The following is a 16,518-nucleotide window of genomic DNA, read 5'->3' as shown; positions in this document are numbered from 1 at the left end:
GGTTTGAAATCGTCAGCTTTCATTTATAGAATATTCTTTTTGATTTGTTTTTCATCAAGAATATTTTCTTTCCTAAAATAAAACCAGAGCATTTAGTATTTAACTGAAGTTCTCGACCATATGGTTTCTGTCTATCTGAACCAAATTCCTCAATTTAGCTGAAATATACAAATTTAACACATCTACCAGGGTTACTCAGCTACTGAGGCAGCCTACAGCATCTTTTGCACCACTTTCCTATCTTTGGCACTGTGCATGTGTTTTACAGCAAGTCCAAAAGCTCGACGCTGCTGCTGCTTTGTATGTATGTGTGTGCTGACCGAGTCCTGGAAGCCGAACAGCACCAGCTGGATCTGGTTGATGGACGTGGAGTCGAAGTCGAGGTCCAGCTTGAGTTTGGAGATGGTGGCCGCCATGACGCGCCTCTCCGGGGAATGAATGAAGTCTCGAAGGATGCAGATGATCTGCTTGATGTGATCGACAGACAGCTGGAGCTCCTCGCTGCCCTGTGAACATGTTTATACACACAGGCAGCAGAGTTTAAGTAAAGAGTTCATCGTAATGATCCCAAGTTGCAAGAATCATTTTTATGTAAAGTCTGATAGTGATACACATTCATGTTACTAAATGGGCTTTTGGGTTGTGTGAGAATAGGACACTCATGTTATGAAAGAGCTTTTGCGCCCCCAGCTGGTAGTATTAGAAAACACAGTGTGGCAGACAGCAATGCAGGCTTCTTAACTTAAATCTGACTTAGCCATTTCTTTTACCACTTTTGATGTGTGTTTGTCTTGTTTAAACACCCAACTGCATCCAGGATTGAACCTTCTGGATGATAAATTTAGGTTTTCTGAAGAATGTGGAGGTAATCCTCCTTCTTCATTTTTTATTTCACTTTGTGTAAAACAGAAGCTCCACGATCAGCGAAACAGCCTCAGAGCATGATGCTGCCACCACCATGCTTGGCTGTAGGTTTGGTGTTCTTGGGGTTAAGTTCTTTCCTTAAAACCTATTTCTGGTCGTTGGGGCCAAATGGCTCAAATTTTCTTTCATGTTCATTCTGCAAAACTTGCAGTCGGGAGACTTTGCTGAGCATCAGGACAGTGAACGGTGCTGGAATTGCAGCGATTGGTTGTGATGTGGACAAACTACACCAACATGGAGTCTGATTGGAGACGACGCCGGCAGTTACCAGAGAGAGAAGGAAGCACAAACGGTACAAACGTAAACAAGGGAGGAGGAAGATAACTACGTTGACTGATTTGAAAACTTTAGTCAACGTATATTCACGCCTGTATATGTGCATGTGTTTGTTGAACTTCAAATTCAGCGTTTGTTGTCACTGCACTGCAAATTTCATTGTAGAAATATTTGCAATGAAGCCGGACTATTCTAAAATGTAACGAGTTTGTAGGAAAGTCTGCTACACAGTTCATATAATAATCCATGCTGCTTTCACATCACTGCAGATGTTACTGCACTGAATTACTTTTTTTTTCTGGGTCCATAACCACTACCTGCTTAACGCTAAGCGTAGATGACGTCTTACTTATGATTGAATGTTTTTATTTACCTGTTTTTTGTCACTAAATTGAACTTCAGTCCCCACATGAGCAACACAAGCACACACACACACCTGGATGTGGTTTTCCTTGAGGTTGGAGATGACCTTCTCCTGGTCGTCATTGAGGACTTTGTACAGAATCGCCCGTCTCTCGCTGTCCTTCTTCAGCAGGAACAGGCCGCTGTCCCTGTCCTCCGGCGAGGGGGGGGCACTGCGGTCCTCCGACACCGAACCCTCATCAGGAACACTGCAACAAACACACACACACACAGACACACACAGACACACACACAGAGTGACCTCATGGAAGTATAAAATGAGCCATGAAGCATGCCGGTGATTTACAACATCGTGACGCGCCGCTCGGTTTATTTACAGATACAAGCCTCTCCTGGCTACTCTGTGTGAACAGGAAAGTGCAGAGGCAGCATGAGTCAGCGCCATGCGTCGTGCGCGAACGCACACACATGCACGTGTGGCCGTGCACGAGCGCCGGCGCGTGTGTGCACAGCCGCCAGCTGAAGCTCATAAAGTTATCAGAGCTCATTATATCAGCATTGTAAAAGTCAGCAGAGCACACTGGGAGGCCAATAAGGCCACCTGCCACCCAAACACACACACAGATGCACTCATTCACATCTTTTCACATGATCTGAACTCTACCTGCGCGACTCGACCTCAGTAACACATCTTTTTTATGCTCTCGTAGTTTCTAACACAGCATTTTTTCTGCAGATTCACATCACTGCTGGAGTCTGTGATTACATGTTTTTAAGAGTTTGCTCCCAAACACACCTCAGGTAGTTGGAGTTTGGCGGTTTGAGCAGGTTTTCGGAGCCGGAGCTTTTCTTCTTCTGGAAGAAAACGTCGTGTTTGGAGTCGCAGTCTGGACTCACGGAGCCGTGTTCGCTGCTGCTGCTGCCGGCGGCTTCGCACTGCAGCTGCACCGGCAGCGACACGCTATGGATGTAGTCTGAAACACACAAACATGGTGATTAAAACTTCACATGCATTTAAAAATGCAGTTAATACACATGCGCCTTAAATCATTAGCAATGTGATGTGTTCTGGCCACACTGAATTAAAAATAGAAAGAAAGTCAGCCTCTCTGACAGACACAGTTCACAAACTAATCATCCATTTTAATTTTTTCCTGGTTTGGTTTGTCTCCCTCCTATCAGTGATGCTCTCAGTAGAGATCTGTCTCCCTACATGTGGTGCTTTATGCTCCCATAAAAACTGACTCTGCCACCAAACTGTGAATCAGGCTGAATAAATAATCAGCTACATCTGGCCGAAAACCCTCATGACACCCAAACTTTAATCAATTCTTTATTAATCTGGAGTCGCAGATTGAAAATGAAAGAACATTGCTCTGATCCTCTATTCAGTTCTCTGATAATGCTGCTGAGTTCTTGTCAGATGGGGATATATTAAGTCAAAACTAACCTCAGTTGAATTAGCAAACTAAGGAACAGTTCAGAGTTTGTGCAAACACTGGGCTCACTCTTGAAATATGCTTATATTCCGAGAGTAAAATGTGTCTAAAAGGTGGAATAATTTGGTCTAATGATAGAGGAAGGTGCTTTTTTTTATTTCAGGCAAGGCTCACAGACTGTTTCCTTGCAGGAAACTGGGAAGATACTTACAAGATTTGGTGAACAGTTTGGCTGATAATAATGTGACGTGGAAATTCTCCTTGTGCAAAACTTAACTGTCAGTTTGATTGTGTCTCTCCTGTATATGTAACACCACAACTTACACTGCATTGCACTCTTTTCATGTATTATGTTATTTTGTTTCTGTATGGCTCGTTTTTAATCTTTATTTTGAAGCCCCTAGATGCTAAAATTTCCTTCAGCATCCATGAAATATCTATTAATCTGTCTGAATCAGATCCATTTTAGTACTTGTGCAGCAAAAAGAGGACACAGTCACTGTTTTTTTCTTCCTCAAGGCCTTAAATATAATGTCATGAAGAAACATTAGTTGCTGATCTCGATTCTGGTGTTCATCATGTGTCAAGATTACACAGCTTTGGGCTTCCCTCAGTACGACAGCACATCAATACTAGCTCAGTTACAAGCATAGAAATCATGACATTTATGAGATCTAGAGGTTAGATGTTGGTGGTTGTTGACGGTATGCAACCTGATGGTTTGAAGGCGATCTTGCTCTTCTTTCCTTTGGTGTTGTGCCTGACAAAAGTGTCTCTGAGCAGGTCCGAGGCGATGGCTCTCTTGTGAGGGTCGGGCTCAAAGCAGCGCAGGATGAACGACTTGGCTTCCAGCGACAAAGACTCGGGGATCTCCGGGTGGATCTTAAACATGCCCACCTGCAACGTAAAGCCACAGAAAGGACATTTTTTTAAAAACAGAAGATTTAAAGCTTCAAGTAAGTATAAATGCACCTCATTTGCAGCCGGTACCAACCTTAAACATGGCTGCCTGTGGCTCCCCCAGCTCATGAAATGGAGGTTTCCCAGTGGCCATTTCTATGATGGTACATCCCAGCGACCAGATGTCAGCCGGGGCCCCGTAGCCTCGTGGGCCCTTATCAATGATCTCTGGAGCCATGTACTGCAGAGTACCTACAAGCAGAGAGGCAGATGTTACAATAAGCATTGTTTTACCCACAAACTGAGCCTAAGATCTAGAAAAACATGGCTTATCTTTCCTAAAAGTAGATCGTAAACCCAGATCTAACCTGACTGGAGGTTTTATTACACAACTTTGTACACAAGTCGCAAAGATCGAGCTTCATTTTGTCTCCAAGTATTTAATCTGCCGTCAGAAATTCAGAGCAGATTGGGCATTTGCTCCAAACGCTGATGCAAACAGAGAGAGGCAGCGAGAGCTATAAAAAGTGAAAGCGAAGCAGCAGAGGAGAAACCGATAAGGAGACGCACACACCTGCTAATGAAAGGTAAACACCCTTCTGCCTCTGCCTGATTAGCTAATCTAATTACACACCTCGCTGGCCGCTGGAGAAGCCAGATGGCCGATGAATGTGTATGTCTGTACACTAGAACGTGCTCGTGTGTTTCCATAGAGGCAGATAGTGGCTCTTGACATTTTGAGGGTCATTTGATATTTGCACTCGTAGACTGAGACGGCGGCATATCAGCGGCTCCATTTGTGCAGCTCAGACTGAATTACTGTTTGTTTCTTTCTCTGTGAGCCACTACGGGAGACGTTTATTTAGTTCGAGAGGATTTAGATAGTGCTCTCTTGTATTTTCTAAACACTGTGCTTTATAGTTTAGGCTCCTCAGCAGAACAATTGTTCATATCTTAGAGGTGTATTAGAGTAACGTTCTTACAAACTGACAGACTTCAACTCTTAACCTCTTAAAGTCGAGCCGAGCAAGTTTACACCTCTCTATATTTTGCCTTATATTGGAGTTTTTATCAGGGACAAAGACAGAGTATGATGAAGCCTGTGGGGAAAAAAACAGGAAAAGTTTCTGATATTTGAGATGAAAAAGAATATTGGTGTTCCTCTTGGGAAAATGTAGGAAAACAGTGAGTCTCCTTCAGCAGTCCAGAGTCACATTTGAAACAGTGAGTAAAAGCCTTATAACAACAAAATAATCAACATTAATTGAACTTTTAAAAATCTATTTATTTGACTATAAATGTAAAACACATAAATGTAATTTGACCTTTTTGTGACGTGATAACATCTAGAAATTTGGGGAAGAGGTACAATCCATGGTCCGAGATGTCATCTAAAAGCAATTTGTGTTGTCCTTCTTATTTTATAATTGACAGTGTCTTTGATCAGGTTTCTGTTAACAATTCTTTTAATTCTAGCTGAAAATGTATTTTTGCTCCTTTGGTCTACCCGATCACACATACTAGAGCTTCTTCTATGGGAACAACCGACTGAGGGTTTAAATCATAAATCAGGTGAATTCTGGAGACATTGAAATTTGTTTTTACAACTTCAATATTGCCCTGGAACGCAAAAGCTTATTCACAGATCTATTTCTATATTTTGAGATTTTGTACATTATAGTGTTTTTTTTGATGGATTGGTTGATTTAGGGTTTGCATGTCTTTGTTATTTGTGGATTGTGGATGTAAGTGTATTTTAAATCCTGTTTAAAATCAATAAAAATACAGTTGCAACAAGGCAGAATCAGAGGTGTTAACGGTTACCTGTGAATGTTTCTGTACAAGGATTGACTCCCGCCAAACGTTTCGAAGTACCAAAGTCTGAGATCTTCAAGACGCCACTGTAGGTGTTCACCAACACATTATCACCCTAATAAAGAAACAGATCCACACAGAGAAAGAGAGTTAATTTACAATAACGTGGGTATGATTTACCTTCTCTTACACTCTGGCAAAGCTTTTATATTATCTACTTTTGCACCAAATAATAAACAAAGATTGGGCTTTGAAAGGAGCGATACGTAGTTTCCTGTTAGTAATGGTGTGCCACAGGGCTCTATTCTTGGTCCTTTATAATTCAAAATAAACATGATGAGCAGTATTCTTTGAATATTCATCCGATTAGAACGTTACAATGATTTTGCGTCCGATCAGACTGACAAATCTGTGGTACGAAGCTGAATCATGTTCAGTGTGGTTCCTTGTACCTTGATGTCTCGGTGGACGATCTGGTTCTCGTGCAGGTACCGTAGCCCCTCCAGGATCTGTCTGGTGTAGAAGATGATCGTCGCCTCCTTCAGAGGACCCCATTTCGACCGCAGCAACGCAGACAGGCTTCCTGGAGAAAGGAGACAAGGAGTGTCCAAAACCTATCATGAAATGGGAAGACGACCAAGCAGTTAGAGAGACCGCCCGGCAACCGAGAGGTCACAAGCATCGATCTCTGAAACAGATTATTTGTCCATCATGAGCCTTAAGTTGTACTTAGCTGAGAACATCAGACAGAACATCTGATTCATCCTGATGACGTTAAGGGTAATTTTCTGTGTCTCTAATTAGCCTCGACTAAATACCTTTTATGCTACTCCCAGAATAAATACAATAAATATAGATACTGAGTCAAGACAAAATAACTGCACTGGTACACAGGCTCTCTTTCTCTGCTTGGTACAAACGCACCTCCAGGCACTTGTTCCATGAAGATCTTGATGTATCCGTTCTCAGAAACAGAACCCAGATACTGAACAATGTTCCTGTGCTTTAGGTACTTGTGAAGGGCGATTTCTTCATGGAGGGGCTGGGAGTACCTGATTCACGGGATGGAAAACAGACACAAAGAAAGACAAACTGCATTTTGTTCGTTTGGTTTAGTGTGCTAATGCACGTTCTGTTTTAGCTGTTCACATTCATGTAGTGTTACTTTTCTTAACAAAGGGTATTGGCTGTACATCCGATCTTTATTCAGTGTAACTGCCATTTAGATTTAGAAGAGCTGAACAAGCTTATATAGTCAGTTATTTAGGAAATAGAAGATCTGAGGGCTACTTAAAGGGAAACATGAGGCACCATTTGTGTCCACACTGATCCGATTATTAATGTCGACGTGCTCCTGAAGCATACAATCTGGAGCACGAGTTCAACCCAGAACACTTTGGCAGTGAACCAGCTGTTGTCTATCAACTCAAGATTTATGAAGAGAGTTGGATATGGTGCCAATTTGTCCCAGTTGTCATTCGAAGCATTGCCAACAAAAATAATCCCTTGCAGCCCAAAAAGCATTTTTCACATAGACTACTTATCTCCAAGAGATGTCTGTAAAGTTGTTGACATGACACCTCCAGCTGCAAACTAGGTTCTCATTTTATTAATCATCTCCCTACAGTTTTGGTATTTTTCTAGAAGGCAAAGCCACTGTTGAGAAAAGCTCATATTACATCTCTACTTGTGCTCACCAGGAGGCATGTGTGAGACTCTGAAGAAGCTTCTTTGGACTGATGAGACCAGAATTTTGCTTTTTGGACGTCAGACTAGATGCTAAAGACACTAAACACTGCATATCATCACACAGCATCCCTTTTGTGAAGCTTGTGACTCCTTTAGTGGAGTCATACCCGTCTTGGTGGCCTCGCTCACTAGTCTTGTTCTGACTCAGTTTTTTTGTTGTTTAATTAATAAAGATTTCATATTTGTTTCTTCATTATTTGAGCACATATTTCATATCTTATCCATCACAATGTAAAGTCTGTGGGCTGAGTACAAACCAGTGAGCGAGCAAGCAGGATATGTTTTTTGAATGTTTATATTTTTCACACAAAGCACACTTTTGTGCTCTCAGCTGTACCAAAAATGTACTAAACTATGATCCCAAAACCGAGGTGGCATACCAAACCTACCTGCTGTCTCTTTCGGGGATCTCCTTGATGGCGATACGGACCTGGTTGCTGAGGTCTCTCCCAGCATAAACCACTCCGTAAGTGCCTCGACCCAAGACCACCCTGTCTCCTGTCTCGTTGGTGTCATACTCGTACTGTAGCAGACAAATACATACAGAAAGCTCCAATCAAATCCAGGTATTTAAAGGTGTAAAATAATGCAAACAAGCCAGGGTAGTAGTGTCCAGGTTGTCTGGTCGATTGGTTGCTCGATAGGCTCTTATCAGACTAAATTATCATCTGTGTGTTTTCAAAGGAGAAAAATGCTACATCAATAGCCTTGCTGGATTAATCCATCCTTGTTGGTGGGGGGAGGAACTGCACACCTCCACCTTTTCACAACTTCTACAAATGGCCCAATCTAATGTAGGGTGCTAAGCCAAACTTATTTATCATAGAAGATTGGTCTAAGAGTAGGTATAATTTCAGTTTCTTTGGTTCCCTACAAGCCTAAAACACTAACCTCCAGTGTATCTCCATCACCTTCCCCCTCCAGCTCCACAGAGTTCCCCGTCCCGTCAGATATCATCTCTTTGACCATCGAGCAGAACCTGAAACGCACCACCGGTTATTTCCAGTTCTTGGCCTCCGGGTCACAATCGCACATACGGACTGTACGAACGCAATCACAAACACGCACACACACCTACACAGACACATCTAGAGGTGTGTGTCCTCACCGACCGCACTGCTCCTCAGTGGAGAAGTAGATCTGGAAGTCGTCCGAGTTGTCGTGGACGTAGAGGAAGCAGCAGCGCTCGTCAAACTTGCTGATACTGCAGACAGAAAGAACGAAATCCTAGTTTAAACATGTCTATTTACGCTTCTTTGGGGGTATTTAGCACATCCCGTAACAGAGTTTTTAAAAACTAAGTACCTCATCTTCATGCAAAAAAATGCACTTTTCTTTATGTTTGATTTTTAGCTGCACAATGTCCAACATGTTCAAACTGTTCATACCTGATCCCTTTGATAGACATTGCAGTGAAGTTCCACTCATGGATCCCCTTCTGTAATAAAACGCAAATCCTTTAATTTTCCACATTGGTCATATATTCAATCAGGATCTCGTTTCTTTTGGACTCATTCAAAGCCTCACTTTAAAAACAATAAAACAACAGAAGGAGGTAGTCAGTCTAGTTAGTCACATAGCTGCAATATTTTAATTTATGCAATGCTAAGCGGTATATGCGGATTTCTACGTGATCTAATACATGATCATGATTTGTTCAGATGTCTCTTGCCCTCTGCTACGGTGGCTAAGCTAACCATAGCTATCTTAGCTACTATAAGCCTTTTGCTGCATTGACAGTCGTGCAAACATGTAACCAAACAACAGAAAAGACAAGAATAAATCAAACTACTTTATTGATTTTGATCACATTTGCTTGCATCACACTGTCAGTAAGCTAGAAAATTAAATGTATATTTGCATACACATTTGATATGCATACTCTAATTTTAATAACGAATAAGGAACTGCAGGGGGCAGCACATGTAATAAGGAAGGTTCCACTCAAATTTAGTGCAAATTTACCTTAATGCGTGTTTTCTATCACTAGTGTTGACGGTTTGTGTGGTTATTAGGGGACGGTTGATGCCACTGAAACTTTTCCAGTTACAACTTTTCTGTTCTTGCAATGAATAGCAAAATTGTTTGCAGTAAAAGCAGTCTCATCTCAATTTTGTGCCATAAAACCACAGCAGAAAAGGATGCATTGCGGTAGTAAAAGTAAGAGTGCCACTAAAAAACTGCAAACAATGCAAACAATACATTTAAGAAGTGCTGAAATTTCCCATTTATGCTCGTTCACTTTGCGTTAAACTTTTTTTGGCTGCTGGAAATGCACTTAGTGACATGTACTGGTCGTGTAATGAAACAAGAAGATGACGCTCTGACCGTTTCAGCAGGAGAAACATGCCAGATAGAAACGTTCTTCTCCTCAGCCTCGTTGTTAATCGACACATAGGACGGCTGGTAAATCTTGGTCGGCTCCAGAATCAACACCTGTACACGCAAAATAAAAACATACAGTCATCACAGCACCTGGGTGTGTTCATATCTGAAAATGCACATTAGTATGAATATATGTGTTTGTACTGGAAACCGCAGTCTGTTGGTGGTTCCCTGCGTGGCCTCTACGATGATGTCCATCCAGAAGTCGAGTCGTTCTCTCTGGGGAGAATGCTCCACCATCTGCTTCTTAAACCTCTGGATCAGCTGCAAGTTCTGCACCACTGACCGCAAATACCTGAAAGAAATGATATATAAACCAAATCAATGACATCAATAAGCATCTCAATATCCCCGAAAATACATTAAATTTCCCTAAAGTGTTGGTTATTATTTGGATTTTTGCGTGGGATGATTGAAATAAATGAGAAAAGGTAGAAATTAGAGATTTTTTCAAAGGGGTTTGGATACTGAACCATCACCAGATCCTTCTTTTTCGTCTCCAGTGGTCAACTGGCCATTTCAAATTTGATAAAACACATCTATTTTGATTAACAGTGTAGAATGAAACTATGAAACTACCTTTATTTTTGGATCACCAATACTTTATTAATACTGATAACAAATGTACTGATGTGGGCCTTTAACTACAGAAGCACAATTAATTCACATAAGAAAACAAACTGGAGGCTTTATTTTATAATTACAAGATGTTGATTTCTGGTTTCTTGTAAATTAAAAGTCTGCACAACACTATGATATACAGCCACAAGTTATTTACATTATATCAGGTAGCTCCATCACTCCTCTCATTATAAGTTTTTCTCATAATTATGACGTCTGGATCTCAATGTAATTACGAGATAATGAGTTGTAATTACAAAAGAAGTCCTCTAAATGATTTCTTTTACCTGTGAATGTAATGCACTTCTGTACATAACAGCCCAAACAACACAGAAAGGAAACACGTGTAAAGTCTTTACCACAGCGGTGGCTTCAGTTTGAAGAGCTTCTCAGCAGCCTGAGTGGCTTTAGGGATGTCGCTCGCCAGCATGCTGACGGTGAAGAACTGGCCGATGTCCCAGTAGTTATTCATTTTCTCCAGGGAACCTTTGCGCCCCAGCAGACTGTTCAACCTCACACCTACAGAGAGAACATTATCAGAGGAGAGACAGTGATGCTGCGTCCAAGCTTGTTCCAACTTTTGTGGCTGTGTGGATGCTTAGAGCTGCAAAGTTTGAGGATTTTGTAAACTAAGCAGCCTTAATACTGAAACTGAAACTTAGTATTTCACTCATTTCTGATCGTCTGAAACAGAAAAAACTTTCGCACAAACTAATGAAGCAGATGCATTAAGTATCAGGTGGCATTTGAATGCAAATTCTATGTAGAAAATGCACAAATCGGATGTTTTTAGCCAGTTTTGAGTAAAGACAAATCGAAGGTGGTGTCACCTATTTTTCTCAGCTCCATGGAGCTCTCAAACTGCTGGCCAGCAACTATGAGGAGGACGGCCAGGTTGATGCCAGAGTAGAGAGTGGGCTGCAGCTCAAAACCTTTCCTGTACCTGCAGGTTGGAGGGGAACCACAGATAAAAACATGAGGTGGAAAGAAATGAACGTAGAAAAGATTCATTTATCATCATCTGTGTCTTCTCACCACTGTATGGCGTTGTCTCTGTTTTTAGTGTCTTTGCAGTCCGAGTCGAGGAAAATATCCTTGTAGATTCGTCCACAGAGGCAGAACATGTCCGGAGCAGGATGTTCGCAGGACTGCAGCACCTGCAGCATCACTCCGAGAGCCTGCTCCCTGTCTCCAGGACTGTTCCTCCTGCACGTGTACAGATGCACGTCAACAATACAGTTCTGTGGTTATAGCTGTACATACAAGATACATACGGTGCTCTATGAAGGCCACAAAGTTGAGTAATTATGTTAGAAATTTACAACAAGTTGTGCATTTACAGTCCATAGTTCAAGATTAAATGTGTTTTTGACTAAATACGTAACTGCTAGTCACTGTTTTCTGGCTTTCTGCAGCAGAATATGGTTGAAAACTTAAAGGTGAATAACACTTCAATGACTCCTTATAGTAGCAGAACAGTTTATCTAATGCTATCCTTGATGTGCAAGGGGTGAGCTTCAAGTAAAGCTACTGGGTCAATAAAAAAAAGAAACGTCTGCACTGAATTTGAAGAGGAAAAAAGTAGGCTTCTGTGGACAACAACATTGCATCTCTCGGGCTCTCTACTTCCCTTGCCCATGAAGGATGGTAAAACTGCTTTAGCTATGGGTTTAAAGGAATCCATCTGCTTCGTACCTGTTGAGGGCGAAGGCGTAGTGGAACTGGATCATGGGTTGTGTCGCCAGATCACAAGTCGGCAGCATCTCCAGAGTCTGAACCAGCTTCACCATCGCATCATAGTCCTGTTGGTCAAATAAAAAAACAAGGGATGACCTCTCATTTTAACTTTATCATGATGCATGCACAGCAACAGAAAATGATACCAGTGTCGCTTCTGAGATGAGGTTTCACAGGTGACAATGGTGGGGTTTCTCCAAATGAAGCCCATTGTTTTCTGTGTTTGTACCTGTATGTCTCTGTAGGAAAACAGCAGGTTCATGACGATGTCCTGCGTCAGGACCTCCGTGTTGTCGATTCGGAGTTTGATGCGAGAAAGCTCTTTGGCCAGCTCCTCTCCCTGGTACTTCTCTCTGGCCTTCCTGATGTCGTTTAGCAGGGTGTCCTTAAAGGAGGCACTGCAGGGAAGAAAATAAAGAAAATTACCAAAGTGGGGGAAGAAGAAGGAAGATTGAGATGATTTTGATGATGATGAGAGGTCAAGTGTTAAATAAATGTGAGGAAGGTGATGAAAGAATAAAGGGAATGATGGCAATTTGGACTTCAGGGAAGCCGATTTTCTTTTCAGAATTCAATATTTAAAGCAAAAATCCACTTTGTGACATTAACACGCTGCCACAAAAAAGTCAATGATGACACACCATGCATGGAAATAGATAGTTTTTGAAATACACAGTCTCAAAGAGTATGAAAAGAGTCTATTAAGGTTAATTAAAATGTTAAATCTAGTGTGGACAAGATAGGACAGCTCTCAGTAGGAACTCCGAATTTAGAAAAACAAAAAACAATAAAAACAAAAAAAAAACAGATGTCACTCAGCACATCTGTTAAAGTTCAATACGCTTCCAAATGCTTGACTTGAACATTTCAAACCTCCTAAATAAAAAGGTATAGCTAAACAGCTCTCAGAGTTTAAACTCTAAGAAGCAGATGTTCTGAAGTCAGTCACTCGGGCGGCATCAAAAGAACTTTAAGCTTCTAATCTACATCACTATATGAAAATGACATAATCTACCTGCAATATCTGACAATAATTGGTGTTTAGTAGACTACTGTGTGAAATATTATCCATTTTTTGACAAATCAGCTCTGTAAAATCAGCAATATTCACTGCAAAAAGATATGTTTTTCTTACTTTCTATGCTACGCCGATGACACTCAACTCTACGTGCCTCAAAAATGCAGCCGGAATAACAGTCTTCAGCTGCTTAATGAGATTTAAAAGTTCATATGTGATAGTTTCCCTAATTAATGACACTAAGACTAAAAGTGGTGTTTCACTTAAGTAAATATTCTGAATACTGAAAACCATCATTGTTTAACTGGGTCCCAGTTTTCAAAGAAGAAAACTCACATTTTTTGAATGATAACATAAAAGCACAATTTTTTTCACTTTACTCATGTGCCTTTTAGTTTCCGTCTCACCAGGATGTTACGTGGATGTCCTTCAGCAGGCTGGTGAAGCGGTCGGTCAGCGGGACGCACAGCGGCCCCAGCAGGTTGTCCCAGCTGGGCTGCATGTACTCGCTGGCCCTGCGCTGGGCGTCGCTCTCGCAGCACATGTACTCGTGGTTAGGAGTCACTATGTAGGGGATGAAGTAGTAGTTACCACTGGATGCCTGGATGGACAGAGGGAGATGGTGCAGATTAGAAGAAAGACTCTGTTTATGGGCGATTCCAAACCCCTGGTGCAGGTGTAATGCAGCTACAGATCAGATAAAACACACATGCTGGACATCGATGCCAGGTGTTAAAGGAGATGAGAAAGACATGAGGGAACAGGGGTGAGGAGAGTGAGGATTAGAGAGTGATTAATGAGGAGGATCAGTGCACCTCAGAGATTCTCTGGCAGCATCAACATCAGCAGCAATAATAAGCCTCACGTGGCTGTTGCAAATCCAGAATAGCCGGAGCTAATGCACACAAATATACTCTGCAACTTGTGTTTCTCATTCCAGCTCTGTGTGTTCAGCTCTTTATTATTGATCCTTTTTGTTATCTACCAACACTACTAGATGCATGACAAATAAAGGCATAAATACTAGTTGTTCTCTACTTCTTCTATTTTAACATACATTTTAAACTTTTAACTTTTTAATCGGACTATCAGTCAATCAATTTGATGCTTGCTGGACATTAAATTGTTTTTTCTGTCATTAAATACATTTTTAGAGTTATAATGCTGTCGATTAACACAAGAAACTACAATGAAAACAGGCAGTCTGAAAAGAAATCCAGGCTTAGGCTGCTTAAACTGCTGTTATTGTGACCAGAGTAGAGCAAAAAGCTGATTGTAGATGATTGTATTCTTCTATTTTGTAGGCCTACACTTGTTTTTTTGTCTCCTTGAACTCTATGTAGTAAAACAAGTTAAAGCAGCATTTTACAAATAAAGTGCATATTCATCTTTGCACTGCTTAGCATCAGTTTTCTTGTTATTCCTTCATGTTGACAATTTGGGATGAAGCTAATTCCTCCAGCTCCATTAACCACAGACTATTAGACCATATTCATTATCACAAAATTTAAATCAGCAGTCACTGATGTCTTGATAAAGTCCGTCTCTGAAGCTGCTAAACACTCGTATACGTTCACCAGCTCATCTCTGACTACGTCTGCCTGCTGTTTGTTGCTGTGCTGTGGTTTTTGGAGGTTTTGCTCGGAAATGAACTGCTTGTTCGAGCCAAAATATGACACTATAGGACTGGTGAGAGTGAACCAAAGCAGCTAAGTTTTAGCCGGATAGCTAAACAGTGAGCTAGAACTCACCATGAAGCTTCTTTTATATTGTTTTCCCATTATCACAGCCACTTGCTACTCATTCATGAAGATCAGGTGGTTGACAATATCTACACTCATGGCCACAAAGCTGCCAATTTATCATATATGGACCCATATATGCTCTACTTTAGCTGTAGATTGTTGAACGATGCAGCAAAAGTTGAACTAAATAATTAAAACATCATCTGCAGCTCATTTTCTCTGCCTTTGGCGTCATGAGTTGCACACTGTTAGAGGATTTAATGTGTTATTCAAACAACCAGCATCCCATGGGAACTGGTCCAGTCTCACCTCGCGGTCTCAGTAAGTATTAGTAGGAAATCTCCCAGCATGCTTTGGTGCAAGCCTGGTACCTACTTTATTGCGCAATCCAGAGCCTCTGTATTCTGGAGGCAACTGAACCCAAGGAAAGCCTAACGCTGGAGGACGAGCGGCCTACTCCACAAACACACACAAATGGAAAGCACACAAACTGGACGTTAAACATCAGGTTTGTTTTTAATGAAAACTAGCTGCTGAAGAGCCAAGTTTCTATTCCAGGAGCCTGCCATGCATGTTTTACCACATGTGAGCGTTTGTACATGGAAGACAGAGAAGTGGGCTGACAGAGTGAGAGCATGTCGATGTGCATTCCTGCATGCTTTCCTGCATGACAGGACAAACGCCACTTGTCACGAATATTATTCCAGGAATAGAAGGAGATAGTGCGCACACATAAATCACTGTGAAATGCACACACACATAGAAACTTACTGTGTTTTTCTGCGCCACCATGTCCTGCACGGAGAGAAAACAAAGAGCGTGTGAGAAAGTGTTTGGAAGGCTGCATGGCAGAGCGACAAAGTGCATCCCTGCCCGCTTTAAACAGCTGGCAGGCCTCACGGTGCCGCACAAACCGGTCCGTAAATAACTCTGCGGATCACTTTGTTCTAAGGTGGCGTGGAGGAATGGCATCCGTGAACTCTGATTACACCGCAGGGAGTGTGCGCGAGGAGTACCTTCAGTGACTGGGCGGTGTCGGGGTCGGTGTCGTGGTACAGGATAACGTTGTTGGCCATGTCGAAGCTCTCCCTCACGCCCAGGTGGTAAAACAAGGAGGGCTGGCGAAACACGTCGCTCATGTCCACGACCGCGATGTCTGGAAAGGAGGAAGTGGAGGTGATGACAACCTAGAAATGTGCCTCGAAGCTCAGATTTTAACTGTGAAAACAGTTTACAGAAGTGAAACTTGAGCTAAGATTCAAGTCCATCTGCTTTTTAGCATCACTGTGAGCAGATTCTATGAAATATGGGAAGTGTTTTTAAGAGGTTATAACAAGAAAAAAAAACAGTTGAAGACTCCTCATTTGCTTTTTTCCCCACATTTTATGGCCGAAAAAAAGGTCCTTGCAATCTCCTCACTTGCAAAACATGAACATCTATCCATCCATTATCTATACACCTCTTAATCCTCACTAGGGTCACGGGGGGCTGGAGTCTATCCCAGCTGACTCAGGGTGAAGGCAGGGGACACCCTGGACAGGTCACC

General features: G+C 41.8%; 1 protein-coding gene across 1 annotated transcript in view; it reads right to left on the bottom strand.

The window, feature by feature from the left end:
* map3k15 (mitogen-activated protein kinase kinase kinase 15) overlaps positions 1-16,518 on the bottom strand; it is a 30,327-nt gene that overhangs the window by 8,576 nt on the left and 5,233 nt on the right. The window contains exons 2-23 of the mRNA XM_008290402.1: positions 15,989-16,128; positions 15,744-15,767; positions 13,635-13,828; positions 12,439-12,607; positions 12,168-12,274; positions 11,508-11,678; positions 11,303-11,415; positions 10,832-10,991; positions 9,996-10,146; positions 9,795-9,902; positions 8,855-8,904; positions 8,575-8,670; positions 8,358-8,445; positions 7,856-7,989; positions 6,642-6,769; positions 6,170-6,300; positions 5,727-5,832; positions 3,997-4,154; positions 3,716-3,899; positions 2,360-2,537; positions 1,637-1,811; positions 321-506 (exon numbers count right to left, since the gene is read on the bottom strand). Of these exons, the coding sequence (XP_008288624.1) occupies positions 321-506; positions 1,637-1,811; positions 2,360-2,537; positions 3,716-3,899; positions 3,997-4,154; positions 5,727-5,832; positions 6,170-6,300; positions 6,642-6,769; positions 7,856-7,989; positions 8,358-8,445; positions 8,575-8,670; positions 8,855-8,904; positions 9,795-9,902; positions 9,996-10,146; positions 10,832-10,991; positions 11,303-11,415; positions 11,508-11,678; positions 12,168-12,274; positions 12,439-12,607; positions 13,635-13,828; positions 15,744-15,767; positions 15,989-16,128 (2,951 nt within the window). The remainder of the gene's footprint in view (positions 1-320; positions 507-1,636; positions 1,812-2,359; positions 2,538-3,715; positions 3,900-3,996; positions 4,155-5,726; positions 5,833-6,169; positions 6,301-6,641; positions 6,770-7,855; positions 7,990-8,357; positions 8,446-8,574; positions 8,671-8,854; positions 8,905-9,794; positions 9,903-9,995; positions 10,147-10,831; positions 10,992-11,302; positions 11,416-11,507; positions 11,679-12,167; positions 12,275-12,438; positions 12,608-13,634; positions 13,829-15,743; positions 15,768-15,988; positions 16,129-16,518) is intronic.

Source organism: Stegastes partitus, unplaced genomic scaffold (genome assembly GCF_000690725.1).
Source record: "Stegastes partitus isolate 25-593 unplaced genomic scaffold, Stegastes_partitus-1.0.2 Scaffold671, whole genome shotgun sequence".
Taxonomy (NCBI): domain Eukaryota; kingdom Metazoa; phylum Chordata; class Actinopteri; family Pomacentridae; genus Stegastes; species Stegastes partitus.
The sequence above is the reverse complement of the archived record's forward strand: the minus strand, read 5'-3'. Positions and strand labels throughout refer to the sequence as shown.